The sequence below is a fragment of the Enhydra lutris genome, unplaced genomic scaffold (assembly GCF_002288905.1).
Source record: "Enhydra lutris kenyoni isolate GAN:26980312 unplaced genomic scaffold, ASM228890v2 scaffoldscaffold75, whole genome shotgun sequence".
Lineage (NCBI taxonomy): Eukaryota > Metazoa > Chordata > Mammalia > Carnivora > Mustelidae > Enhydra > Enhydra lutris.
In genome coordinates this window covers 4,185,503-4,212,752 of record NW_019154159.1, presented here as the reverse complement: position 1 = coordinate 4,212,752, position 27,250 = coordinate 4,185,503, and the positions used below count along the sequence as shown (strand labels likewise).

Below are 27,250 nucleotides of genomic sequence, written 5' to 3'. Positions count from 1 at the left end.
AGACCGGAACACTGGGGTAACCACACGCAGAGAAAAAAAATCCTCAGTTGTTACTTCATACCATGTAGAAAAAGTAGCTTGAGATATAAGGCCTAAAATTACAAAACTTCTGGAAGAGAGCGGGAGAAAAGTCTTATTAGGGACCTTGAGTTTGGCAAAGATTTCTTTAATAGGACGGAAGAAATAATTATAAATTGGACTCTTCAAAATGAAAACCTTCTCTTCCTTGGGCACCGTTGGGAAAGCAAGGTGCACCATGGCCTGGGAGACAGCATTCCGAAGCGCAAACCTGACGGGGGCCTTCAGCAGGAGCCCGCATGCGGGGCTGTTACTCGGGAGGGGCCGTGGTCCCTCGCAGACGCCCAGGTCCTCCTCCCTGGAGCCTGGGACCGTGTCACAATGGATGGCAAGAGGGACGTCGCAGACAGATGTGATTAAAGATTTTGAGACGAGATCATGCTGGACTACCCAAGTGGACCTAAACCAACCACTTGAGCTCTGGAAACCTAATCATATTCTCGACTTCGGTCGGCCGGAGGGGTCTGACGCGCCGACCCACCGTCGCTGGGCTTGGAAGCACTGCGGCCAAGGCAAGCCGCAGCCTCTAGATGTGGTGAAGGACACATGGCTCACATCGGGCGGGAGCCCGAGCCCAGACCTCCAGACCTGTGCGGCCGAGGTCTGCCGGCAGCCTGCACCGGCGAGGAACCGGATTCGGGCCGAGCCTGCGGGGAGGAAGCAGCCTGGAGGGAGACCTTGGCCGCCCTCTCTGCCACCAGCACCGCAACGAGGTGATTCTGCTGTTTTCAGCCACTGAGCTTGTAGTCATTTGTTACGGTAGCAATGGAAAAACTGGATATCCATGATGGGTGTAGAACGTAAGTCAATGACAAGGCCACTCCTCCACATTAAAAAAAGGCCAAAGATTTGAAGAGACGCTTCCCCGGAGAAATTCATGGGTGACAGATCGCCAAAGTCTGCAAAAAGATGCTCGGCATGGCTCGTGGGCCAGCGGACTGGTCCCGGGGCGGCGAGGATGCGGGGCGGCGGGCACTCGGCTGCTGGCGGGAGCGCGGACGGGCGCCAGCACATTGGAGAGCAGTTTGGCAGCTTTTAGAACGTGAGTCACACCCGCCCCCGTATGACCTGACCGTGCCGCCCGGGGCCTGTGCTCAAGAGAAGTGAGGACCCAGGACCGCTCGGTGCAGCTTTATTCAAACCGGCCCCAGATCGCAACCAGCCCCGAGGCCCACGGTGGCATAACCACTCGGAGGCGAGCAGGGACGTGCAGCATGGGCGAGTCTCAGAGGAATCAGGCTGAGTGATCTCAGCGGGACGTGCGGGATGCTCCCCTTTCCATAAGCTTCTGGAAAACACACTGCAGACTGGTGGTTGCCTGGGATGAGGTGTAGGGGCCCATCTCCCAACCACCCTGCCTCGGACTCCACGCCCAGTGGGACGTTCTCCAGGCCCCTGAGCGGCGCCAGGAAGGTGGCACAGGGCTCTGCTGCTTTGAGAGCTTGGGGCGTGGCACACGTGCAGCTCCCCCCACCCCCAGGGCATCCAGGGGCAGGCTGAGGGCTGCCTCCATGTCCTGGCCCTGAGACACGTCCTTTCTGCCCCGAATCCCAGAAGGACCAGCAGAAGCTTGATCGCAATGACCCCTTTATTAATAATAATTGCACTTAAGGTCAAGGGTTTCCCTGGGTCCTGTGAACCCTCCGGAGTTCCCCTGGCCCACTCTCATCGGACGGGGGACGGGGGGACAGCTCCCCCTGCTGCCGGGGGCATCGCCCAGAAAGCAGGCTACGGTGGCCGCCCAGCCCTGTCCTTTCACCCGGCCAGAGCAGCACAGCCGCCCACGGCGTGACCTCGGGGTGCAGGCACGCCATCCTCGTCTGGAACGCACCTATATTGTCTCGGGCGGGGAGCTGGGGGCAGGCGACGAGCTGGGAGTGGGCGACATCATTCTCATTCCAGTGACAAGCTTCGGAGAGGTAAGCCTTCCAGAACAGCACCGCACACACGAGGCAACCCTGGGGCCACGGCCCATGGGATCTGTGCAGAGAACCGTCAGGCGTGTTGCTGGCCCAGAGCCCCTGGGCCCAGGAGGTAGACACACAGGCAGATCTGGGTTCTTGAGGGAGGGCAGCGCCATGAGACGTGGGGCACGCGCGTCACCCTGAGGCCCACCCACACGTCCTGACCAGGAGGTCAGGCGCTGGGGCCACGGAGAAACTGGTCTCCTCCCGCACAGGCCGGCTCACCGCCGGCCCGGGTCACGACCAGCTCACGACAAACTGCTGTCCCACCAGCAGGGACACGGGGATGTCCAGGGTCTGGGGAAAAATAAGAAATAAAAATTGAGCGGGGCGCCTGGGGGGCTCAGATCATGATCCAAGGGCCCTGGATCAAGTCCTGCATCGGGCTCCCTGCTCAGTGGGAAGCCTGCTTCTCCCTCTCCCCCTCCTTCTCCTCCTGCTTGTGCTCTTTCCCTCTTTCTCAAATAAATAAAATCTTTAAAAAAAAAAAAAAGTAAAAACTGACCACCAGACAGGTGCCATCAGAGGGGAGGCCCCGAGCTCTGGCACACGGGACCCCGGGCTGGGGTGAGTGGCGTGCTCAGGGCCGGCCCCAGCCCCGGGGGCTTCTGGCTCTGTGCCTCCCCAGCTGAGTTCGGAGGACGGTGTCCTCTGTGTTGGCCGCCCCAGCTTTGGAAGCCGGCTGGCATTTAAACATGCCCCACGCGTCACCGTCTGTGTAGACACCGGAGGAGCAAAGATCCAGGGTGCACGGGGCCTGTCCTTCCCCTCCTTCCCTCACCCTTGTAAGGCCCAGCTCGGACGGCACCAGGTCCCAGAGGTCCTTGGCACCTCCTGCCCCCTCGACCGTCCTGGGGGACAAGCCCTCTGACCCCAGCTGTGGGCCCTCTTGCCTTGGTGTCGGGGCTGTAGTTGAAGTTGGAGACAGGGACGCCATTGCAGAGGACCTGACTGGGGGCCACGGCCACCCCCAGGATGGTCACCCTCCTCAGCGGCAGGCCGGCCCCCTCGCTAGTCACATGCACCAGCTCACTCACGATGGTGCTCTGGCGGAACGGGGAGACAGAAGCGAGGTGTCAGCGGATGGCCCAGGAAGCCCCACCAGCGGGGGTCAGGGGGGAGGGGGCCTCTGGGCAAACCCTCAGGACACCAGCAGGTGCGTGAGGACTGGCTCAGGGCGGCTGGCCCACAGGCCCTGCTCCCTTCACGAGGCTGACCCGGGGACGGGGGTCCCCACGACGCCCACCAGCTCCAGCAGGTCCTGGGACTCACATTCCTAGCCAGGAAGATGACCTCCGTGTAGTCCCCACGCTCCAGCACCCCCAGACTCTCCCCGTCATCCCAGAACAGCTCCCCTCGGGCCTCCCCGTTCACGGTCAGGGCGGCGAGCAGGGCCATGGGCTGCTTCCGGGACTCCGTGGTTGTGAGGCCAGGGCCCTGGAAAAGTGGGTGGCGCATGTCACCATCTCAAGCCCGGCAGAGGCCTCCAGAGTCAGAACGGGAAGGACGCTGGGCTGGGACAAGTCCGTGCTGCAAGGAGGCAGGACCCACAGGACAGCCTACACCCAAGGGGCTGGGGCGCCTGTCCTGACCCCTCTGGCCAGGGCAGACACCTTCGAGGACACGAGCAGCCCACGGAGGCTTGCACGCTGCTTCCCAAGGAGGGGACACGAGGCAGGATTCCCCGCCTCCCTCCGGGAACAGCATGTCAGCTCATCTTCAACCCTTAGTTGCTGTCCTCTCTGCCTGAGGTTTAGGGATGGACCCTCTCCCGAAGGGGCAGCGTGGGGTCCAGGCAGCCCCAGAGCTGGGCGGACAGGCTCGGGGGCCCGGCCCCGGTACCTGCAGGGGGACGATGTGCCCAGCCCGCAGATGCACGTTGATGGTGTCCAGTGGGGCTGGGAGTGTCACCCACTGCCCCTTGCTGCGGATGGCGGACATGAGGGGAGCCCGAGGAGGACGTGGGGAGCTGCCGAAGGCCTCTCCTGGCACCTGAAGGGAGATGGCGTGTCATGAGTCAGGACAGTGCCGGAGCCCCGGTGACGTCACTAAGAGCCTGACGCAGGCTTGGGGCGGGCGCAGGACTCTGGAGTGGGAGAACTGGAGACCAGGGCCACTCAGGCCTCAGTCTTCTCATCTGGAAAATGGGTCACTGCAAAGCCTGGGTGCGAAAATGCACGAGGAGGCCCTCATGCAGCCGGGTCCCCACACACATGCTCCCTTCTGCCCTCTGGCCCACCCCCCCAGGCCCGGGAGGAGGGACATCTTTGGTCCCCAGGACTCACCATCTGCAGGTTGTACCATGTGCCAAGGGGGAAGTAGCCTGTCACTTGGACCTTCCCGGCCTCAAGCACGGGTGTGATGAGCAGAGCCGCCCCCCACAGGAGCTGGCGGTCCACGGTCCATGTGCGCGGGTCCTCGGGGAACCTTCAAACACGAGAGGTGGGCGCATGGGCCTGGTGACCTCAGCATGTTCAGGAGGCCCTCAGGGAATCACAAGGAGCCAGAGGACTCCAGGCGGGACGGGGCGAGGCTGGTCCCAGCCCCCGGAGCTCGGCGCGGGAGGCAAACAGGCCCTCTCCCTGGCCACACACTTGGGGCAGGGCACCATCTGTGGCCCCAGTGTGATAAACTTCCTGGCCACTGGTCTGCTGCTGGCTTGTCCTCGTCCCACCAACCAGTGCGTTTTCCCTGTCAGTTTGGGACACTGATGACCCCAGTGTGTTTGCCTTCGCGATTCCGCGATGAGGGAAGTCATAATGGTCTCAGTTTCTGTTCGGAGAAGTAGAACTTTTCTTCCTAAATTCAACCCCCTCCTCCAGCCAGGGGGGACGTTTGCTTCTGTGTCCCATGGAACTTCCTAGAGCTTCAGTTTCGATGTCTAAGGGTGTAACCCACCTGGAACTTGCATTTGCACAGCGTGAGAGGAAAATGGATTTTTGCAAAGAGCTAACGGATCTGTACCACATGGGACTGCTCTGACCCACGGGCCGGACACAGTCTTTTCCTGCGGGCACCTTTGACACATCTGAGTCCTACTTGGGGGCATCAGTTGGGTTTTTTCCAAGGTCCTGTTCCCCGTAAGCCAACCCTGGGATGGCTTTACAACTTGCCTTATTGTCCGGTTGGCCTGGTCTGGACTTGGGTGTCCCTCACCCTGGGTTTTTAGGAACCTGCACCGTCCCCAGCCCTGAGCTGCAATCTCACGGGTGGGAAGTGGGGTGCAAAGGGCCCCCAGTAGGGAGGGCCTGGGTTTCCTCCCTGCCTCCCTCGGTCTGGGGATAACACCCCCGTCCAGCAGGATGGGGGTCCTGCTGGCCACTAGGCTGGTAGTCAGCTTGTGGGCCCTCTCTCCCCGACCCCAGGCACTCACTCTAGGAAGAGGGGCCGGGCCACGGTCTCGCCCAGGACATGGGCCCGGTGGAAGAGCGAGTACAGGTAGGGCAGGAGTGCGTAGCGCAGGCTGAGGGCCTTCCGCATGGCTTCCTGCGCCGTCTTGCTGAACCTGTAGGGCTCCTGAGGCTGCAGCAGGGGAGGGGAGGGGAGGGGAGGGGAGGGTGGCGTCTGGCTCTCAGGCCTCGAAGTCCCTGCCTCTCCCGCGGGAGACTCAGCCTGCTGGCATGGATGCCAGACCGCGCTGCTACGTCTGCGGCGGGACCCCCAGGGCGGAACCCGGCCCGGCCCGCCGGGCCCCTACCAGGCTGTTGAGGTCGTTATGATTCCGCATGAACGGGTAGAAGGCCCCCAGCTGGGTCCAGCGCACACACAGCTCCTCCGAGGTGTTGCCCAGGAAGCCACAGACGTCAGCCCCCACCAGCGGCACCCCCAGCAGATTGAACAGCAGGATTTCTGGGGGGGCAGAGCCAGACTGGGGCTTACCCCCCGCCCCCGCCCCACCGTTCAGTACGGCGCTGGCCCTGGCCTCTTCCACTGGTGGTCAGCAGAAGGGGGTCCCTCGCAGACTGCCTGCTGACATCTGGGGTGGGCAGAGCGGCCCATTAGGGTGGAAGTGTGTCCCCACAAAAGGGGTGCTCGAGTCCTAACCCTCTGTGCTGAGGTGACCTTATTTGGAAAGGGGCTCTTGGTGGCGACCATTCAGTCAAGGTCACCGGAAGTCCTGACCCAGTACACCTGGTGACCGCGTGAGAGGAAGCCCAGACCGTGATGACACATACGGGGCAGATGGCCAAGCAAGAACGGAGGCAGAGACAGCCCCCCATGAAGGACACCAAGGGCTGCCGGCCACTCCCAGGAGCTGGAGGACACGAGGAAGGGCTCTCCGCTCCGATGCCGTGAGTTGGACCACGAGCATCCAGGGCTGGGGGAGCCCACGTTTCTGGGCCATCAGCAGCCAGTGTGAGCTGGTGTGTGCGGCCGGGAGGTCAGCGAGCCCCCGAGCTGCTGAAGGGTCAGGTGGCTGCGGGTCCTATCAGCTGGGGCGCACCCGCCACTGTTCAGCAGGACCAGGCTGCTCTGGGCCCTCCCTCTCCTCAGAGTCTCCTCGGGGACCGGCAGCCAAAGGGCAGACCCGACCCAGCCTAGGGCCTGGCTTGCAACAGGTCCCAGGACCAACGTCACCTCTGCCATGGAATGATCAGTGCCCACGAGCGCTACAGCCCGAGAACGAGGGGTGGGCGCAGGGCCAGGAACCTGCTCCAAGGGGCTTCAGAGACTGGCCTGCAGGGGCTTGGGCCCTGGTGAGCTGTGCCTGCCCCAGGGTGACATCAGAGCCGGTAGCATTTGTGGGCAGAGCCGGACGGTGCCTTCTGGAAGGAGGAATGGCTCCTCCTCCAAGAGCTCACCTCGCAGGTCTTCCCCATGGCCCAAAGGTCTGCAGACGCACCCCGCACCGCCGCAGGCCGGCCACCACCAGAGCACTCCCAGGCTGGGAGGTTGCTGGAGGCCCAGCAGTGCCAGGTGCTGACCCAGGGACGGCACCCCGGCCCCTTCTCTCTGCCCAGCACGTGTCTGCAGCATCAGAGCTGTTGAGAACTAAAGTCAAACTCTCCTCCATGGGTGGGGTGGGCGGCACCCGCAGGCTGGGCTCAGGTCGCCAGAAGGGACATCTTGAGAGGACGGAATCTGACTGCTTCGCCAGCAGTGGCTGGCGTAAGGCGCGATGGGGATGCTTGGAAACTAGATCATGGCCTGCCAGAGCGGCACAGGGCACAAGCAGCCGATCCGCACGGGTGAGCCCCTGCACGGGGGCACGGGGCACAGGCCACAGGGCAGCCGATCCGCACGGGTGAGCCCCTGCACGGGGGCACGGGGCACAGGCCACAGGGCAGCCGATCCGCACGGGTGAGCCCCTGCACGGGGGCACGGGGCACAGCGCCACAGGGCAGCCGATCCGCACGGGTGAGCCCCTGCACGGGGGCACAGGGCACAGCGCCACAGGGCAGCCGATCCGCACGGGTGAGCCCCCTGCACGGGGGCACGGGGCACAGGGGCACAGGGGCCTGTAGGTCTCTCGCCCCACGTGCGCCAGCAGCGTCTCGCTGAGCTGAGCTGGGGCCGGCACTCCGTTCTGAGCTGCTGCTGCAGACAGGGGCTCTCACCTGGCACGGAGTAGGACAGCTGCTCCCAGCTGCTCCACACATCCCCCGTCCAGTGGCCGGCGTATCGGCCGTGGCCGGCGAAGGTTGAGCGGGAGATCACAAAGGGCCGCGTCCCCCGAGCCTTCACGAGGGCCCTGCGCAGAGCAGGGAGACAGGGCAGTGAGGAGCAGGGCTGCCCGGGAGCCCCGGTGTGACCCCGCGCCTCATGTGGGGGTGCAGGAGGGAGGCAGAGCGGGGAGCGAGCCGCTGAAAGGGCCAAGGCCAGGAGGGCGGGGGTCTGGCCCAAGCCGCTGGGCTGCCCTGCAAGGTGAGCGTGTCACAGGGAGGACAGGTGTCCCTCCAGGCTCCCGCTGGGTCTCTGTGTGCTCGCCAGCAGGCCCTCCTCCAGGGCGCGGGGCAGCCGTGAGCACGGCCCTCACCTGTGGGACGCCAGGGCTTCCGTGAGGCCGTACAGATTATGCAGGTTGTAGTGCGTGGAGAGGAACTGGCGGCTGGAGGCACAGATGGTGGCAGCCCGCAGGGTCCCGCCGACCACCCCTGGAAGAGAGGCAGGCCGTCTCTGTCTGTGGAGCCTCCGCCTGGCCCGCTGGTGCCCCCACGTCACAGGAGCCCCCTCGAAAGGGGGAGTATCTCCCCCCTTCCAAGGACAGGGAGAGGGGGAGGCTGAGGCCGACCTTTGCAGACCGCAGACTTCACGCCCACCTGCTCTTGACGCATTTCTGGTCTCTCCCCGTTCCTGTCCCTGAGCCTGAGACACCTTCCCTCTGGAGGGCCCCGGCCAGCAGCGGGTGCCCCGGTCCGCACTGCCTGGCTGATGTCTCCCCAGCCTGACCTTCCGCCCGGGGCTGCCCTCCCCTTCTCATGGTGGCTGTGCCATCGGCTCCTCGGAAAGGAAGGCAGCACGTGGGGACGGGAAGGAGAACTCACCTGGCACGTAGGGCGGGTTCTCCAGCTCGTTGTCAGGGCAACCATCCACAGAGCCCTTCACGAAGTTGGACGGCTCGTTCATGTCCTGCAAAAGAGGCCCTGGCGGTGGGCGCCCTGCCCTGGGCAGACGGCAGGGCCAGTCCCACAGCCCTCGGGACACTCACGATCCACATGCCGTCGAAGGGCACCTGGGCGTGGAACTCGGACACCATGTCCTGCCACCAGTCCAAAGCCTCGGGGCTGGTGAAGTCGGGGAAGGCGGTGAACCCGGGCCACACCTGCAGGAGAGGCCAGAGGGGAGACCAGCCCCCCAGCGCTACAGCCTTGCTCGTCTGCCTGGGGGTGGGAGGGCTGTGGAGGTGAGGGGCGGTGGCGGTAGGGGTCATGGGGGGGGACACTCAGCTGAGACCTCACTTTCAGACAAGGGCCCCGGGACCGAGTCACGGACCTCTGCACCCCCGACGGCCTCCCCAGCCTCCCCTCAGCGGGGAACCCCTTCCCTTGGTTAAGGGCACGCCCCGGAACAGGAAGCTGGGGGCTCTGCCAGGCGCCTTATGGGAAGAGCTGGGAAGCCCCCAGGGGCTGAGGACACAGAGACCCCTGCCGAGGGTCTGTAGAGCTCATGCCTGGGCTGGGCCCAGCTGCCCACAAAGTCAAGGGCCCCTGATGGAAGGATTTGAGGTGGCATCAATCCACAGCCCCCGTCACTTCCAGCTGTGACCCTCCCCCTACCTGCCCTACACTGTCTCATTGGACAGCATGATTTCTTGAATCCTATCCTCTTCCCAACAGTGAGCCCCCTGCTCCCCCTGGCTGGGCCTCGTGCTTTCTCACCCCGGACCCCCGGTGGCCCCCACCCTACCTTCCCAATCAGAGGCTGCCCCGTCTCATTGGTGATGAAAACCTTCCTCCGCAGACCCTCGTCGTAGGGTCGGTAGCTACCGGGGGGACCTGAGCTGCTGATGGCAGGGTCCTGAGCGGGGTCAGAGGAGAAGGAAATGCCCAAAGCCAGGCACCAGTTACTGGGGAAATGGGAAAATGCTCCCGATACATCATTAGAAAGAACAGAGGCAGGAGGGGGCGTGCGTGCTGATGCACACGTCTGGGGAGAGACTGGCCTGCGGGGCCCCTAGCATGCACGTCTGGGCTCTGCTTTACAGGTTCTCGGGTTTCAGAATAAGAGAAGGTCCACATCCGCCCTCCCTGCCCTGAGCGGCCACAGATGCTGGCTGCGCTCCGAGGGTTGAACTGAGGGAAACGGCCAGTGTCAGCATGATTCCGACCTCCGGGCAGACCAGATCCCTCCACCGTGGGGTGTCCGCTGTGCAGCCCCTTGGCCTCAGCGCCCCCTCCCCATCTCCTCCAGCCATGCAGTTGGACGCTCGGCCGCGAGAACTGGCCCCAGGAGTGCGGGGCCCTTCAGAGCCCGGCCCTGCGCCCGGCCCCCCCTTTCCGGAGAGGCAGCCCCCATGTGGCACGGGACAGGAGGGCCACTCACCACGATCATCACGTACCGCCGGCCACCCTGGTGCAGCTCCCGCACCATGGCCGGGAAGTCCGCGAAGCCGTCCATGTTGAAGGTGAAGTCCCTCCTGGCGTCCATGTAGTCCAGGTCATTCCACTGGGTGTCCTGCAGCCAGCACAGGGTCCGCTACAGCCGGCCTGGGGGCCTGTGTCCCGGCCCAGCGCCCCTGAGCACGCCCTCCCAGCACTCACCAGGGGGAAGCGGGCCCTGGTCATGTTCTCTACCACCTGGCGGGTGACGGCGGTGGAGGAGTAGCCCCAGCGGCAGAGGTGGAAGCCCAGGCCCCAGTAGGGCGGCATGAATGGGTAGCCTGTGGTCCAGCGGGATGGGGGAGGCTCCGTGAGCAGGCAGGCAGCGGGGGAGGGGTGGAGGGACCTGAGGGAGCTGGGGGGACAGGAGGGATGGGGGGTGCGGGGCCGCGGAACAGGCCTACCCACGATTTCCAGGTACTGCTGCACCACGCTCTTGGGCTCAGGGCCCAGGAAGATGTACACGTCCAGGATCCCACCTGTCGACCTCCAGCTGAGGGCCGGGCTCGGCTGCAGGACCACGTCTGGGGGAGGCAGCCCTGGGGCTCAGGAACAAACACCCGCGCCGCCTTCCCCCGATCCCCGCCTCCACGGCACCTTGAAGAGGGGTCACATCCCACCAGGGAAGCTGGGAGCAGCCTGCTTGGGGCCTGGGGACAGTTCCCCTGAGCCTGACTCCTTTGAGAGCCTGGAGCCGAACAGACCCCAGGACTCCCCTTTCCGGCCTCTGCTCAGAGCAGGGGTCCCAGAGTGCATCTTGGGGGTACCTAAGGGCGAAGCTGGCAGAAGCCACGGCCCACTGGCCTCATTTCTTGGGGAGGCAAGGCCCAAGGCCCTCCACACGGCCCCAGTCCTCGACCGCTAGCAGGTCTGGACAGGTGCAGACAGCCCCGTGCTCACCCCCTGAAGGCGGGGGTGCAGCCACACAGAGGGAAGCCGCCGGCCTGGGGGCTCAGAGGGAGCGCTGGCTGCGGGACACGGGGACTGGGTGCCCACCTGCTTACCCATGGCGTTGCTGTTCAGCAGAAAGACCCCGTGAGCTGACCCGCCGTCCTCCAGCACCAGGTAGAAAGGGTGGGACCCATACAGGTTCACGTTGGGCTGGGCGTGTGGACACAGCTCGTTAGCGCCCTCCCCCACGCGGTGCCTCCAGTCCCCGCCTCGCCACCCCCTTTACCGCGGGGGCGATGTCCCGGTTCCAGAGGGTGATCTTGGTCCAGCTGGTCCTGAGCATTAGGGAGCCGAGACGCTCGGCAAGGCCCACGATGTGCTGGGACGGCAGGGAGGTGGACAGTTGCAGAAACTGGTCGGCGAAGAACAGGGGCGCCACCGTCGTGTTCAGCCTGCCAGGAAGAGCCCAGCAGCCTTGGCATCCTAGGTGGCCAGGTGACCAGAGAGACCCCTGGTGGCCCCTGAGGAGGGCTGGAGAGGCCTGGCCACGCTGTGACACACTAATCCTGGGACAGAAGCAGCCACGGGAGGCCCAGCGACCCAGGGGACCTGACCCAGGTGTGGAGAGTTCCCCCCCACACTACCTGGCTCTACCCACGTTGCCCCAGGCGGGCATCCAGAAGGGAACAGCTCCATAAGCCCTGGCTGCTAGCCGGTGCTGGGCAAGGGCTGCCCGAACCCTTCCAGTCCTTGAGGTGGCCTCAAGATCCTTCTGCAAGGACCAAATCTACTCCCAGACCCTGGCCACGTCCTTCCCCAGAGCCCATGGAGCTGTCCACCCAGGGGAGGGCAGGACCCCCTGAGGTGGCACAGTGTCTGGACAAGGCAAGAACCACAGATGGGGCACGAAAGACCTATTAATGCTGATTTCATGGGATGACATCCCATCGCGCCTGCCCCTGGGCAAGACGTATCTGTTTTCAAGACCAAAACCTGATTCAGTGCTTCGGAAAACTTCTCTCAGATCTTTGCTCAAAGGTCAGCTTCCTGGAGAGGCCTTCTGGAGCCCCTCACTCCAGAGCCAGCCCTGCCCTCCGCATCTGCACAGCTCCTCTCTAGAACTTTCTCAGCACGGTTATGACATCGTACTTGCCCTCACTCCCTGCCTCTTTCCACTGTGTCAGCCCTGCGGGCAGCTCCAGAACGCTCAGCCCAGAAGGAGCAGAAAAGAAAAACGCATTTCAGGAGGTGAGTTCTCCTAAGGCAAGTCCAAGCTCGTTCCCAAACATGGAACTGCGTCCAGTGACAAAAAGGAGCCCTGTCCGCCCAGGGCACTCATTTACATGGGACTGTATACAGGCAAAGGGCCCAGGGTGAAAATGTGCTTGCAGAATCCACTATCAGGACAGACAGGGGCACTCTGGCAGGGGACCCGTCAGACACTGGAGGCACGGCCACCACACTGGATTCCAGGACACTTTGGTGCATCCAACCCTCAGGGTGTGATGGGGAGGTGACGTGTCCCCTGGAGGCGAGGGCATGACTGACCGATGCCCTCGTCCTCCCTACCCATCCTGCCGGCGCCCACTGTGGGTCAGAACCTCGTTAGGAGCTGGAGATCCAGGAGCGAGTGTCTGGAACAGGAAAGGCTCCTTGGCGGGCAGACAGCAGCCACGATTCGGATAAACCTAAGACCTCAGCGGACAGAAGCCCCAGGGGCATGGGACATAGACAGTGGCCAATAACACGGATGCCAGGGCCCTGGCTCAGGAGCTGCCCTCAGGGCCTGCCTCAGTCTCCCTGTCCAGACAGTGGGGATAGTAACAGCACCCACTGCTCAGCTGTTGGGGTGCCTGATGCACCTAAGTGACACATGGCACTGGACACTAAATCACATGCATGTGAACAGGAAGTGGCAAGGGGACGCTGCCCGCAGTGCCGACCGAGGTTTCTCAGCCTGGGCACCTTCGACACTGGGGCGGGTGCTCTGTGTGGGACAGCCATTGCCAAAGGTCCCTGGTAGGATGCCACCCCCAGTGGGCCCTCCCTGGGGGACGTCAGGAGGGCCTCTGCAGAGGGGTGGCTGAGGAGCTGAGTGAGGGGAGGGAGGGCTCCAGGTGGAGGGAGCAGGGATGGCGCCCTGACCCTCCCGCTGGGGTGGGGACACAGAGACCAGCACTCACAGCACCCGGCCATCCAGCTTCCGGCGCACGACCACCCCAAAGGGCTCCTCCTGGAACTCCACACTGTAGAGTGTGGACGAGGCCCGGCTGCGGACACGCGGGGTCTCCAGGGGCACCTCGTAGCGCCTGTTGGCGGGATCTTTGATCTAGAAGTCAGATGTTGGCGCCGTGAGGCTCTCTGTGGACTGGCACGCCTTCCCCCCATCACCCCGCCCTCACCCTCCAGAGGAGTGGGGACTCCGTGCACGGCCCAGCGTGGCCGCACACAGCATGGGAGCGTGGGCGACATGGTCCACTGAGCCTCCGTGTCCTTGCATCCCAAGCCCGGGGACCACCCCGCGCGGGTCTCCAGGGAAGACACACAACACCCAGGCAATCTGAATTCCAAACACACTTCTTCCAGTATGTCTCAAATATTGCATGGGACGTACGCTAACAACTATAAACCCATTCCTTGGTTTTCTGGATCCAAAGTTACTGGCATCCTGCATTTTTACTGGCTGAACCTGGCAACAACGTTCCACCCAGCATGCCTGTTGCAGGGTGGCTGAGGGTCAGATCAGAGCAGCCAGCCCGGCTCTGTCTGCTGCCCAGCAATCACCCGGTAAATGCTAGCGGCTGGAAGTCACTTCGTTAAAGTTATAACGAATTCTGTGCCTCAGACGCTCTTGGCTTGGCCTCCTCATACTCAGTGCCTGGGTTTCCACTGGGCACCTGCTATGTGCCAGATGGTTCCAGGGGCTGGAAATCAGCAGGGAGTGAATCAGACAACAGGTCCTGCCCTCAGCGGGGTGGACGATCACCAGATTCCACTGCCCACTGTCTGGAACGTTCCGCCTTCTTCCTTCTCCACCTCTCCCCTTGCTGACTCCTGTCCTATAGGACTTAAGGTCCCAGGTGGGAGGTTACTTACTGGGGGAGACCTGACCTCCCTCCACTGTGCCCTGGGCCCTGCCCTCCAGAGCACGTTCTAGAACCTTCTGATCACTGTCTTAGTGGCCACGGCTCCCTGAGCGTAGGCACCGTGTGCTCATTCCTGGGCTCCCAGTGAAGCCACCCAACCCATCTGCACACCAGACCAGCACCCAGTCGGTTCCACCTTGACAGGCCGCCCACCCACGTTTCTTCTGCCCCCGGGTGGCCCTGCCCACCGTGAAGTGAAGCCGGCTCTCTGTCTCCAGCAGCAGGTCCAGCCGCAAGGTCAAGATGTCCTTGGGGAAGAAGGTTGGGCTGGTGCGGGTCAGGGTGGCCGTGTAGCCTGTCTCCGTGCTGGTCAGGTTCCCCAGCTTGTAACTCGGGTAGCTGGGTGGGAAGAAGCACCAGGGCTGCCCCATCCGGGGAACCTGAGGCCACTGACTCGCAGGCTGGTAGCAGCAGCCCCGGGCCTCACACTGCTCCTGGGTGATGGGCTTGTCAGGGGCGCAGTCAAAGCGGCTGTTGGGGGGCACATCGCACTGGCTGGGTGCCGCTCGGGGACTGCCATGGTACCCTGTGGTGGGCTGGGGGCCCGGGTCACGGGCTTCCCGCTGGCGAGCGTGATACAGCTGCTCAGGGACTCGGGAGAAGCCGCGCTGCTCTTGGGGGACCACCAAGAAATCACGGAGCAGGACGTGCCCCAGGAAGACAGCGGTGGCCAGGGACACGAAGGTGCAGACCCCCAGCAGGGGGCGGGAGCTGGGAGGCCACAGCGCGGCCATGGTCGCTGGCCCCTGCAGGCAGCCGGCTGGGTCCTGGAGGCCTGCCGAGAGAGGAGCGGGGCTCAGCAAGGAAGGCGGGACGGAGTGGCTGGGGGTGGGGGGGTCGCGGGGCTCTCACAGCAGTTTCCAGACGCAGACCGGTGGCTGGCCCGGCAGTGCCCAGGATGAGGTGTGCAGAGAACCGGGGCGGGCAGGGAGGGACGAGCTGCTGGCACTGTTTAGAAAGACAGCAAGGGAAGGGAAAAGGGAAAGCCGAGGAAAGCCCCAAATAGGGAGTTTCGGGACGCCCTGTACTGTGACTGCTTACAAATGAAAAGCATTTAAAATGTGTGTAAAATGATTTAATGACACGCAAAGACCTATGTGGTAAGCTCGTAAATCAAACAGACGAGTCACAGCACGCCTGGCAGAAACACGGTCCCGCTTCCGCAGAGACTGGGGCTGAGTCACTCTGTTTTGGCAAATGAGCTAGAAGTGGAAGAGCCCTCAGGGCACCCACCACTCTCCCTCGGTCCCTCTTCTGCTGACCGGGCAGTGGCTACAGCCTGGTAAGAAGTCGCCAGCTCTGTGGCCGAGGGCCACACTCCCGGACGGCCCTCCCTGCCCCTGCGGTCAGGTGTGCGGCAGCTCCTCTCTCTGGGCGCTCGGGAGCTAAGTCCACTACTACCTCCCTTTTGCTTCTCTGTATGTCCTACGTGTTTTTCTCATTTATTCATTTGAGAGAGAGAGAAAGATGGTCAGAGCACAAGCAGGGGGAGGAGCAGAGGGAGAGGGAGATGCAGGCTCCCCACTGAGCAAGGAGCCCGATGTGGGGCTTGATCCCAGGACCTGGCGATCATGACCTGAGCCAAAGGCAGACGCTTAACCATCTGAGCCACCCAGGGGCCCCTGTTCTAAATATTTTATGATGAACATTGTTGGCTCAGCTCCTCTGAGGAGTAAGATACCAACAAGACCAATGTGCACGGATTTAATTAACGGAGTCCTTTCTCTCCGAGAGAAAACGGGGAGGTTGCCAGGAAAGCTGGGAGAGCTGTCACCCCAGGCAAGATCTGACCTCAGAGGCGTCAGATGCCGAGGGGAGGAGTGCTTGGGTCCAAGCATCCTGGACTGCCCGGCGTGTAGGCTGAGGAAGGTTCCGAAGGTTCCATGGGTCTGGCAGGAGGACCTGAGCCAAAGCTGGCCGCTAGTGAGATCAAGGTCTCTCAGTGGTGGCCTGCCCTAGTGTCGTGGGCTGGGAAGCAGCCTGGCCCCGGAGCAGACAGGGGCAAGCTCCGCGTGGCAGGAGGCCTGGGGGCCGCTCTCATCATCGTGCCCCCAGAAACATGCAAGGACTGGGGAGAAGTCACACGCTAGTAGGGCTAGCGCAGTGAGGGCCCAAGGGAGTCTGAACCCATCAAACACACAAACAGGGCCCCTGGGACACTCTGGCCACAGTGGGCCACTGCTGGATTGGGTGCATGAATGAACCGCTTTTATTCACAGCGCTGCTGACCCAAACGTGTGGGGTTTTCCCTCATGCCAACGAACGGTCCCATTCTCCCGACGCCAGCCCAGGGATTCACTCCAACCCTGACATGAATCCCAGTGTCGGTGCAGACCCCACAGGTGAGGGCTCAGCCCCACAGGACTGCCCCCTTCAGACCCCAGGCACAAGCCCCCCCGTTGTCACTCCCACTTTGAGCAAATAACGGGCTATAAATTCAAGGGTTTGCCCCACTCCCTGCATCCGCCTCTAGTTCGATGATTGGCTGGAACAACTCAGCACACTCAGGGAGGAGCTTTACATACTGTTACCTGTTTATTGTAAAGGATGGGGCAGCTAGAGGCCGTGGGTGGGATGGGGATGGGGGTGAGTCCGGAGCCCCCACGCCCTCGCTGGGCAGGCCGCCCACCCTCCCGCGCTGAAGTGTGTTCACAGCTCGGAGGCTGTCCGAACCCCAACGAGTTTTGGTTTCATTATCTAAGCACAACTGATTAAATCACTGGCCACTGGTGACTGTCACTCACCAGCCCCTCTGTCCTCCCCAGAGGCTGGGGGTAGGGCAAGTGGGCCGACAGTCCCCACGCTAGACTCCTGCCTCCTGCTTCTGGGGACCGGGCCCCACCCGAGGCTGCCCAGAGGCCCCAGCGGCCAGTCATTCTGTGAGCACAGAAAAGACTACCAGTGCCAAGGTTCCCAGCGTCTTAGGAGTTGGGGACCAAGACTAAATGTGCACGTGTTTATACGGCAGTGTCCCAGCTGCACCTGCCCCATCCAGACGCATGTGACACCCCGTGACCGCGAGGCTGCCTGGGGAACCCGCTCTTGGGAGCTCCTGCCCAGTGCTGGTGGCCCTCCCCACCCGGAATTCAGGGGCGCGGGCGTGGCCAGGGGGTGGCCAGGGGCACAGCAGGGCCAGGACCCGCCCCTGCCGCTGTCTCCGCTCCGCGCGGGGAAGACCCTGGCCGCGGGAAGACTGTCCGCCGGAGGGCTGGACAATCCAGACAAAATGGGGAAAAGGAGAAGGTCAGGAGGTCAAGCGGTGCCGCTGGCCCAGAGGCCCCGTGACCTCGCTTCAGGGAAGTGGCTCAGAGCTGGAGCCTCTGCTCCCCCAACCCGAGTGGCGGTGTAGACGAGCGGGTTCAAAGTCCAGCTGCGCCCTGCTCAGAGACGCAGGGTCCTTACCCCGTGCCTCAGTTTCCTCCCCACAACTGGGCAAACGGCCGCCCGTCGCCCAGCACCGAGGGCGCGGAGGGCACCGCGGAACCCCCGGGGTCCCCGTCGTCACCGCGGCCCGCCGCGCGCGGACACTGGCAGGACGCGCTCAGTTCTGCACCCGCGGCCACAGCCAGGCAATCCCGCCCATCGATCCGTCCCGCCCCCTTACGGAGTCAAGGCCGCCCCGACCGGCCCGACCGCCCAGCCCCTGTCGCAGCTATCGCTGCAGACGGTCCCCGCCCGGCCCTTTGCTGGAACCCCCGCAGCCCGCTGTCCGCTCACCTCCGCGCACGCGCGTCCAGCCTGGGGTCGCCCCTCCAGCCTCCGCGCACGCGCGCCCAGCCCGCCTCGCTCTCCGACCTCCCCCTCAACCCCGTTAGTCTCCGCGCACGCGCGTCCGATCCTCCCCGCCACCGGCGCTACCGTCCGCGCACGCGCCCCGGCCCACCACGGCCACCCGGCGTCAGGCGCAGGCGGGGCACGCGCCAGAGGGGGCGGGGCAGGCCGGGTGACAGGCGCCCGCGCAGGCGCCCTGGGAAGGGTGCGCGCCTCCGGACGCGCGCGCCCCCTGCTGGCGGGGCTTCCCCGTCCCCGCCCACCGCCGCGCCCCGAGCCTGAGAGGGGGCGAGCGGCGCGCACCGGCCGGGACGCGCGTGCAGGCCGGGGACGGCGCGCGGGCCTTAGGGCCTCCCGGACGGGGACCGCGGGCTCCCTCAACGCGCGGCCGGTGCGCGGAAGCCGTTCGGGCAGGGAAAGCGTCTTCGTTCCCGGAAAAGCGGAGGCTGCGGAGGGCGACCCGGCGCTCCGAGGGCGCCTCCCGCCGCGGGGGCGCGGCGCTGGCGGACAAAGACGCGTTTCTTCCGCGTTCAGAAAAGAATTTTATTTTCGTGCTGGAAATTGTTCTGAAGGCCCTTTCCCAGGACGCGGCCGAGAAGCCGCCGGGTGGCAGGTGCTGGGGCGGGGCGGGGCGTCGCGCGACGGCGACAACCGCGCGGGGACAGCTGGAGACGGGCGGCGTCCTGGGGCCCCTGGCCCTCGCCCGCTCTCCGTCGGGCCCTCCTCCGGGACGCCAGTGGGACCGGGGCGCGAGGAGGCGGCGCCGCGGTCCCCTCTGGGCACTCTCGGGACAGAGGCTCGCGGAGTCCGCCCTGCGTGGGGTGGGAGGCTCCCCGAAGTGCCCCCGGAAGCGCTGGGAGTTGACTCGGTTGGAATGGCCTGGGGTGGGGGGGCGACTGAGAGCATCCGGATCCGCCGCGCTGGCCTGTTGCTCCGAAAGGGCGTCTCTGGGGGTGGGCATGGCTCCATACACAGACTCTGGTCTCTTCCAGGGGTGGGGGGGAGCAGGCGTGGGAGGGAGGGCCCAGGCTGCTCTCTAGGGGGACTCGGACGGCCGGAGCTTGCTGGCGATGGTCTGGCTGACCTTGAGCAGGGCCGCCTGGAACTGGGGGTACTCGTTCTTCACCTGGTCGAGGATGGTGCTGATGACGACCAGCCGATTTTCCAAGCGCCTGTGCTCGTGCAGTAGCGACTGTTTGGAGCGGAACAGGAACACGTACCTCCCGTCCTTCACAGCCTGGAGGTGCTTGACCCGCGTCTGCAGGGCCACCAGCTCCGAGAGGTTCTTGGGTGGGACAAGAGACCCCGCATCAGGTTATGCAGCTTGAAAATAGGACACCCACTGTTCCCACACAAACTCAGGACTGGAGAAAATGCCCGGGGGAGAAGGGCGAAGGACAGGGATTCTCCACACGGTGGAGAAGAGGCTGATGTGCTGTGAGCTGAGCCTTTTCCTTTGCCCATCATCTGAGAGACATTTGATAGCGCTGGGTGCCAGGCCCATAGTGGACTTCCCTGCGCTACCTCCCGTCTCTGCTGGTCAGGCTCGGACCCTGCAGACTCACTTGACCCTCCTCTACTGCTCACACCACATCCAATCCAGCAGGAACTCCCACTGGGGCAGCTGAAATTATATGCAGAATCCCACAGCTTCACACTAGCCTCATGGCTACTGCCCCGGTCCGTGCATCACCTCAATTAGGCCTCCCGTGTTCTACCCTTGACCCTTCGGCATGAGAGCCAGAGGGATTCTGCTAAACCCAGAGCCATGCCTCAGCCCCAAACCCTCCACTGTCTTCCCACCTCCCTGACAAGAGCCCAAAGTTGAGATCACCGCCGCCCCCTGGCTGTGCACAGCATGGACTGTGGTCTCTCTGCCCTCAGGTCCAGCCTGCTGGCCTCTGACCGCCCCTAGAGCGGCCTCCTGCCCTGCTTTACCCAGCCGGCTCACTCCTTTGCCACCTTCAAGTCTGGACTCAGATGTTTCTCAAAAGACCCAGCCACCAGTGCCCTTTCTCATTTTCATTTTTCTCCGGAATATTTATCACCACCTAACACAAGCTATCTTTTTCATTCATTTTGTTTATCACGTGTCCTTCTGTCCCCAAAATGTAGCCTCCAGGAGCCTGCTCTGTCGCCTTTGCGCCCAGGGCAGTGCCTGGCCCATAAAAGTTGTGCAATATTATTAGATGTTAGGGCATATGAGGTGAGCGAGTGATCATAGAGTGCTGGGCAGCACTGGGGTCCCTGCGCTTAACTGGGTCAGGAGGAGGCCTTGGCTGAGGGCATGCTGCTGCCGCGAGGGCAGGTTCCATGCCTGGCCGCTTGTGGCCCTGGTGCCTCAGGAGACTGGCCTACCTGTTGCTTAAGGGCCAAGAGCCGGTCCAGGTGGGCCTCGAGCTCGTCAGTACTGGACTGCATCACCGACAGCTGTTCCTGCTTCTCCGAGAGGGAGCTGCTCACGTGCTTTTGAGTTTCTTCTAGTTCTAGGATGGCTTTGGTGCACTCCTCGGTGGCCTGGGAGATAGACAGGACCGTCCCGGGACCCTGCCTCCTGGTTACTAGGTAGACAGAGTCAGCTAGAGTGTGGGGAGGATCCCCACGAGGGCAGAGGGAGTCCCTGCCCCTCAGACACCAGGACCTGGAGGGGTGAGTCCCAGTGAGAGGGACTCCCACCCTGCAGACTGCTCCCCAAAGGCAGGCATGGCTGGGAGAGAGAAATGGGGGCCCCCCTCTTGAAGCAGATCTGTCTGCAAGGGCACAGGGACCAGGGGCTGCTGGGCCCCTGTGTGCCAAGAGTAGGAAAAGCAGATGCCTGGGGCAGGAGCTAAGCCTCGCAGGGTGGGGGGTGTTGGGGGTGGGTGTGGAGGAAGCCAGACTCCGTCACAGTGAGGTTGGGCAGCCGGGGGTGGGGTGGGGACACAGCTGGTGGGGTCCAGTAGATCAATAAATTAGAGGCAACAGAGTGACTCTCAGGGTCTAGCTGGGGACACGGGAGAATTTGGGCTGTGCAAAGGGCCAGTCTGTGCATGAACACTGGCGGTCTTGCTGCGTGTGGCACGTGGGGGAATGTGTGGCAGGAGGATCTGGGCGCAGACCCCTAGCTGGAGCTGAGCAGGGGGCAGGGAGGGCAGGGCAGGGGTGGCAGCTGGGGAGCCCCAGGGGTGGAGAGGAGTGGGCATCATGAGTGACCAGCGTGGCAGAGAGGATTGGCCAACAAGGACCAAGAAAAGGCCATTCTGCTGCCTCCAGTAATTTCCAAATGAGCAGGTGGGTCAACCCCATCATTTTCAGCTAATCTCTCCTCATATAGGATTTAGGCCTTCAGAGGCTCTCCCGACAGTCTCCATGTAATCCTCTGGACAGCTCTACGAGATGCGTGCCCTTCCCCAGGTCAGGAAGCTGAAGCACGGAGCTGTCAGGCAGCATTCCTGAGCCTAGAGTGGAATAGTTTGCGGGAGCCCAGCGGGGCTCGGAGACCGGGTTCTTTCTCTTTCTCGGGTGAGCCTTCACCTACCCGGGGCGGGGCTACTGCTCATATATCACCCGGCAGAGGCAGAAACGCAGGCTTGGAAAGGTCCCACTTACGCCCAAGGTCACATGGGCGGAGGGAGTCTGAGCCAGAGGCCGGTGATGGTCGAGGGAGTGTGTGCTGGGCAGGGCACACGCCATGTGCTCGCTGATACGGCCTGGTGCACGAGGGTGTGGGCCTTCCGAGTGCCCACCAGCCTGTCCCCCCACCAGCTGGGCTCAGAGACACAGGGACTCAACATGAGCCACGGTTCAACACACCGTGCATCCCTGACGCCGTTTCTGTGAGGTGGTGGGTGAGGGGCTGAAATCTGATAGTCTCTGGCCCTGGGTTGTACCGCTCTGTGTGGTTCTTCTGTAAAACCCAAGCCGGACACCCTCAAGGGCACAGTGACAGCCACTGCATCTCTACCCAGAACTGGCACGTGGGTTGTGAGGCTCAGGCCCAGATGGTACAGGGGACAGCTGGCTTGTCCGGTTCCGGAGCCAGGCTGCTTCCCCCCGCAGCCCCCCACCTCCACTTCTCAGCCTGGTCAGACCGCCCCACACAGGAGCCCTGACTCAGCTCTGGGAAGGGGGCAGGAGAAGGGGCAGTGCTGAGAAGCAGGCCGGCAGGACAGAGGGACCAGGTCCACGGCACGCTCCCTCTTGTCGGAGGGCCGCCTACCTTGTGAATGTCCCTGATCTTGCGTCGCAGCTCTGTCTGTTGGTGGTGGAAGCCCGTCCGGGTGAGCAACTTCTTGTCCATCTTGGCCTGCCCCTTGGCCTGGGTGGAGATGGTCTCTCTGCGGGCGACGGCCAGCTCCATGTCCCGGATCATCTTCTCCTGCTGCTTCAGCAGCTGCCCGTGCCTGACCTGGGTGTACGGGGCAGGGGGGCCGTGAGGGAGAGCGCCCAGCGCCAGCTCTGCTGACCCTGTGGAGCCTTGACCTGGCAGGGGACCAGCAAGGGGGATGTACCCGAGGACAGAGGGCTCTGGAGCCATCCCCTGCTGGTCAGAATGAGTTGAAGGTCCATGTAAAGAGTGCACTGACAAGGGGAAAACTAGAAACTGGCAGAGGCCGGAGGAGGTTGGGAGACTGAGGACCACCACGTGCAGCCTGGTGGGATTCTGGAGCAGAAAAGGGACGGTAGCCAAGAAAGTGGGGACACCTGTACCAACGTTGATTTCTTGGTCGTGGTTTTGGGAGGCGGTGACGGGAAGGGTCTGTGGGACCAGGGCTGGGGCCTGGGTTGTCACAGAGGCTGACTGTAAGGGCCACATGAGGCCTTTCTCGGGTGTTAGGAGTGTTCCGTCTCCGTTGTGGGGACAGAGACATGGGCCCGAGCTGAACCTGTCCAGCCGGACATTGAAAATAAATTCATCTCCTTGTGTGTAGTCAGTGAAGCCAGTTCAGAATAAAAAAGGATAAACAGGCAGGAACCCCCAGGCCAAGGGTGGTGGTGGGAGACCTAGCCCACCGGGGTTTAAAGAGTGCCAGAGGCCTCATGCTCTGCAGGGGCGGGAGCCCAGGGCGGGGACGGCACAGATGGGCTGTTGACAGCGGGGTGTCGGCTGAGCAAGCAAGTCCAGATGCTCTGGGGATGCCAGCGAGACTCACACCCCAGCTGAGAGAACAGCGATGGCCCCCGCTTCACGCCATGTCCAAAAATTAATTCCAGGTGATTCAGGATCTCAAGATGTGCAAACACGTGCAGAGAACTTGGGAACATATTTGTGTCATTTCAAGCTGCGGTGGCCGTCTAGAGCAATCCGGGAAACCCAGAAGCTGCGCAGAGGGCAGACACGCCTCACGGCATGAACCGTAATGACCCCGTGAGTGGGGAGAGACCTGGAGCAGAGGGAGAACGTGTGGGACGGGTGTCCACGGCGGGGCTTAGTAACGGTGACATGCCCAAACTCCCCCGAGTTGCCAAGAAGTAAGAAAATGGAAATAGGAAATTGAGGAAGTACTCGCCACACACACGCACACACCCACACACACACACACACCCGCTCAATAACCCATGACAGAAAACAGGTAAGTACAAAGCTTCTAGAAGAAAATGTAAGAGAAAAGCCTCTGTGACCGTGGGCCGAGCTATGATTTCTTAGATGCACCACCGCAATGATGCACAGAGAACAGAGCCGGGCCTCACCGACGTGAGGGGTCTCAGATGCGTTCTGGGGTGTGAGAAAAGCCACACTCGCGATGATACACACTGCAGCGTCTGTGTCTGTGACATCCTGGGAGAGTCGGGGACTGGGGTGCGGGACGCAGAGTGCAGGGGGCACGAAGGGACCCGCGGGTGATGGAGATACTGCATATCATGAAGGGGGGTGGTTACGTGGTTGTACATTTTGTCACAGCTGACGGGACCGTGCCACGGGGGCGAGCTCGGTTAAACCCCTCACTTTGAAAATAAAGCCTTGTGGGCTGCTGACACCCCGAGGTGCCCAGGCTGTCGGGACGTGGCTGTCCTTGAGCACCTCTTGGAAAAACGATCTGAGGGGCTCTGGTCAAGACTGTGCACTCCTCCGCCCTGTAATCCCACTTTGGGGAGTCGGACCTGCAGCAAACCCCAGCAAGAAAGGACGGTACGGCGAGCACGGGGAACAGGAAAATCTGGATTCTCACCAACCCGGGACGCTCTAAGAAGTTAGGATACATACGCAGGACATTCTATAACTGTTAAAAACTGGGCTAATGTCCGTATTTTTTGAAAAATAAGTTGCCAAGCTAGACGTGCAGATCCCATTTTTGCGAAGGAAAGGAAGCAGCCGCACGCCATGGGGGGGCCCGTGTGCGCATGCGCAAGCGCTTGGGGGTGTGTGTGTGTGTGTGTGGCCGGGGGGGGGGGGGGGGGGGGGTCTGACCTGCAGCAGCCAACAAATGTGGCTTCCAGGGTCTGAAAAGTCAGTTAAATGGAGCGTTTTAAAAACTTAGTAGCATATGCATTTGATCAGAATTCCTCTGAATGCCGCAGGCAGAGGGGTCCTGATTGAAAGCGGCTTTGTGGAAGTGATGCCCGCCCGCTTTTACTACCTTCCTTGCTTATCCTAGGGCCCTGATTTAATCACCAGCTGTTTTTGAGGGAACGAAATCCAGCTCAGGATGACGGTGGAGAGAACTCCAGGCTCCCACGGAAAAGATGGGTGTGTTCTCCGAACACATTTCCTGGCAAGACACCTTTCCTCGACAGTGGGATGTCTCTCCCCAGTGGGTCGTGAGGTTCGGGGGCCCACCCGCCCTCAGAGTCATCAGAGTGCCCGGACTGCGTGGGGCAAGGGTACAAGAGTGTCTCGCGTAACACCACACGCAGGGCTATGGGTCTTGTGGTGTCTGTGATCCTCTCCATGTGAGAAGAACCGAAGTGGACGGACCTTGGGCGGGAGGTCAGCAAGGGAGCAGCCTGGAGTGCTTACCCTTTGCCCTTCCCTGGGGATGGTGTCCATGCCACTGGCCAAGGTGGCCCATGTGGTCCCGGGGGATCCACCTGGTTCCCAGGCCCCCAGAGCCCCACCTACCTTCATCCTGTGGATCTCTGCCTTCATGGCTCGGATCTCTGTCTGGCCGGTCTCTGAATCCACCGATGCCCGCATCTCTTTTGCCAGCTGGATTTTTTTCTCCCAAAGCATGATCTGGTGTCTTTAAAAGTGGGAGAGGCAGTGTGAGAGTGCGAGACACTGAGGAGATTTCTTTCTGATGCTTCTGTGAACTCATGACCTAAGGGCTTGCTCCAAATTGAGACCTGCAGTGGACGGCCGGAAGGCAGGGGTGAGCAGAGGCCAAGCATGGTGGGCTTGGGGCGGGCTCAGAGCAGGGGGGCCAGTACCTGGGACCCTCACGCTCTCTCTCTCTCACTTGGCATCTTTAAATACCCAGGCACTGAGTGGAGGGCTTGACTGTCAAACAGAAACAAATCCCCCCATTCCGTTACCTGCGGGTCAACATAAACGCCCGGGGCCAAGGCGGTCTCTCAGATTCCTGCCCACACAACCCAGGGCAAAGGGGCTCTCCCTCCCTGGTTGGCGGTGCTGTCGTGACGTCATGTGCAGGCACAGCTACGCCACACCTGAAGCCACCGTACCTCTTTGTGCTAAGGATACTTCAGTAAAAAGGAGAAGTTCACATAGCAGCAAAGACGGACGATCACCGCCTGGCTTCGATGTTTGTGCCCCTCTCCATGACACCCAACACGATGGTGTTTGGAGCTGGCCCCTCTGGGAGGTGCCTATGTCACCAGGTGCAGACTCATGAAAGGGGTCAGCGCCCTGAGAGAAGAGACCCCACAGAGTCCCCGCGGGGACACAGCCAGAAGCCCAGTATCCAGAAGAGGCCCTCACTCACCCAAACTGACCCCCTGACCTTGGACTTCCAGCCTCCACAACGATGACCGATGAAGTTTATAAGCCCTGGCCAGAGCTGTTACCGCGGCCTGGATGGGCAGCGGGCTCAACCGAGCTGGAAGGAGCGCGCGTGGGCTCTGACCTGGCCGGGAGGGGCTGACTCAGCAGCCAGTCCCGCGGGAAATGTGGGTCCACAGAAAATACATAAAACTGGTTCAGAGGGCAGCACAGAGAACCCCTTTTTTGTTTAAAAAGCAAGCAGACAAGAAAGATGTATGCACTGTGGTTTCCCTGCAAAGGGAGAAAGTTGGAATGACCTGTGTCTTTGCAGACATTGTTACCGTTCACAATGCTACAGTTGGGGGTGGGTTACTCTTACAGCCAGGCGTCATAAAGGGAGAGTAATTTTAAAAAATTTATCCCAAAGAGAGGCACTCAAGGGGACGCCTGGGTGGCCCAGTCGGTGAAGCGTCTGCCTACGGCTCAGGTCCTCATCTCGGGGTCCTGGAATGGAGTCCTGCATGGGGCTCCCTGTTCAGCGGAGAGCCTGCTTCTCCCTCTCCCTCTGCTGCTCCCCCTGCTTGTCCTCTTTCTCTCTCTCTCTCTCAAATAAATAAGCAAAATCTTAAAAAAAAAAAAAAAAAAAAGCCACTCAACTTCCCCCGAAGACTGGACGGGCCAGGGTGTACGGCGGGAACCGCGCCCTGACACCTGCTCTTCCCTGGGCCCCGCCCCCAGCGTGGCTCCCAGGCCGCTGTGAGTGGGCGGGGGCTGCGCAGGCGCGGCGGCAGGGGGGCGGAGGGGGGCGGGGCCGGCACTCACTCCGCCTCCACCAGGTTGCTCAGCGTGGCCTCCTTCTCCTCCTGCAGCTGGTTCAGCCTCTCCTGCATCTCGATGGTCTCCTTCTCCGAGGCCTGCGCGGGGACAGGGGCGCGACCGGCTGGGCGGGGACCCCGGCGGACGCAGGGCCCACCGTGTGCCCTCCCCCCCCGTGCGCGCCCCCGCCCCCCGAGCCCGGAGCCCGCGCGTGTCGCAGCGGGCGCGCACCGGACCTTGAGCGCGCGCACGAACTCCTTCTCGGTCACCAGGTTGTCCTGCTGCAGCCCCTCGGAGCTGCTCCGGTTCCTGCTCATCAGCGCGCTGAGCTTCTTCAGGTCGTTGTCCAGGTCCTTCATGCGGCGCTCGATCTCCTTTTGCTCCTTCTTCTCCTGGTCGATCTTGTCTGCAGCGGAGGGGACGCGGGGGTGGCCGTGCTCCCAGAGTAGCCCCCACCCCAGTCAGGGCCCTGCGGGCCAGAGGGAAGCAACTTCTCTCTGGCCGCTCCGTTCCCAAAGCCTGGCCCTCCGAGACACCGGAAAGGACCACTGTGTGGACAGCCAGCAGGTGGGGGGACGGGATGGTGGTGGGCAAGCCCCCTGCCCTGAGAACAGCCCGTGGGGAGGTGACTGGCACTCACTGGGTCTCCAAGAAAGTTGGGCCTTGCCCCCTACAAGGCACCGC

The 27,250-nt window shown here is 62.6% G+C and overlaps 2 protein-coding genes across 3 annotated transcripts in view; both read right to left on the bottom strand.

Moving 5' to 3' along the window:
- Positions 1-1,648: 1,648 nt before the first annotated feature.
- Positions 1,649-17,873, bottom strand: LOC111160434 (glucosidase alpha, acid). Of its 2 annotated transcripts, none has more exons than XM_022523559.1 (20): positions 17,836-17,873; positions 14,307-14,893; positions 13,156-13,301; positions 11,259-11,424; positions 11,086-11,182; positions 10,486-10,605; positions 10,244-10,362; positions 10,026-10,157; positions 9,390-9,500; positions 8,692-8,805; positions 8,528-8,612; positions 8,020-8,137; positions 7,601-7,734; positions 5,740-5,891; positions 5,416-5,564; positions 4,328-4,469; positions 3,885-4,034; positions 3,315-3,479; positions 2,936-3,088; positions 1,649-2,339 (listed from the first exon to the last, which is right to left on the bottom strand). In XM_022523559.1, exons 2-20 carry the CDS (start codon positions 14,850-14,852, stop codon positions 2,280-2,282), a joined length of 2,859 nt encoding a protein of 952 aa, XP_022379267.1. In that variant the 5' UTR covers positions 14,853-14,893; positions 17,836-17,873; the 3' UTR covers positions 1,649-2,279. The 2 variants fall into 2 exon arrangements, with proteins under 2 accessions (XP_022379267.1, XP_022379266.1); XM_022523558.1 differs by lacking the exon at positions 17,836-17,873 and adding an exon at positions 14,971-15,026.
- A 539-nt stretch (positions 17,874-18,412) lies between these two features.
- Positions 18,413-27,250, bottom strand: part of LOC111160430 (coiled-coil domain containing 40) — a 35,804-nt gene continuing 26,966 nt past the window's right edge. The window contains exons 15-20 of the mRNA XM_022523549.1: positions 26,803-26,972; positions 26,573-26,664; positions 24,929-25,049; positions 22,088-22,276; positions 20,248-20,406; positions 18,413-19,174 (exon numbers count right to left, since the gene is read on the bottom strand). Coding sequence (XP_022379257.1) covers positions 18,926-19,174; positions 20,248-20,406; positions 22,088-22,276; positions 24,929-25,049; positions 26,573-26,664; positions 26,803-26,972 — 980 coding nt within the window. The 3' untranslated portion in view covers positions 18,413-18,925. The remainder of the gene's footprint in view (positions 19,175-20,247; positions 20,407-22,087; positions 22,277-24,928; positions 25,050-26,572; positions 26,665-26,802; positions 26,973-27,250) is intronic.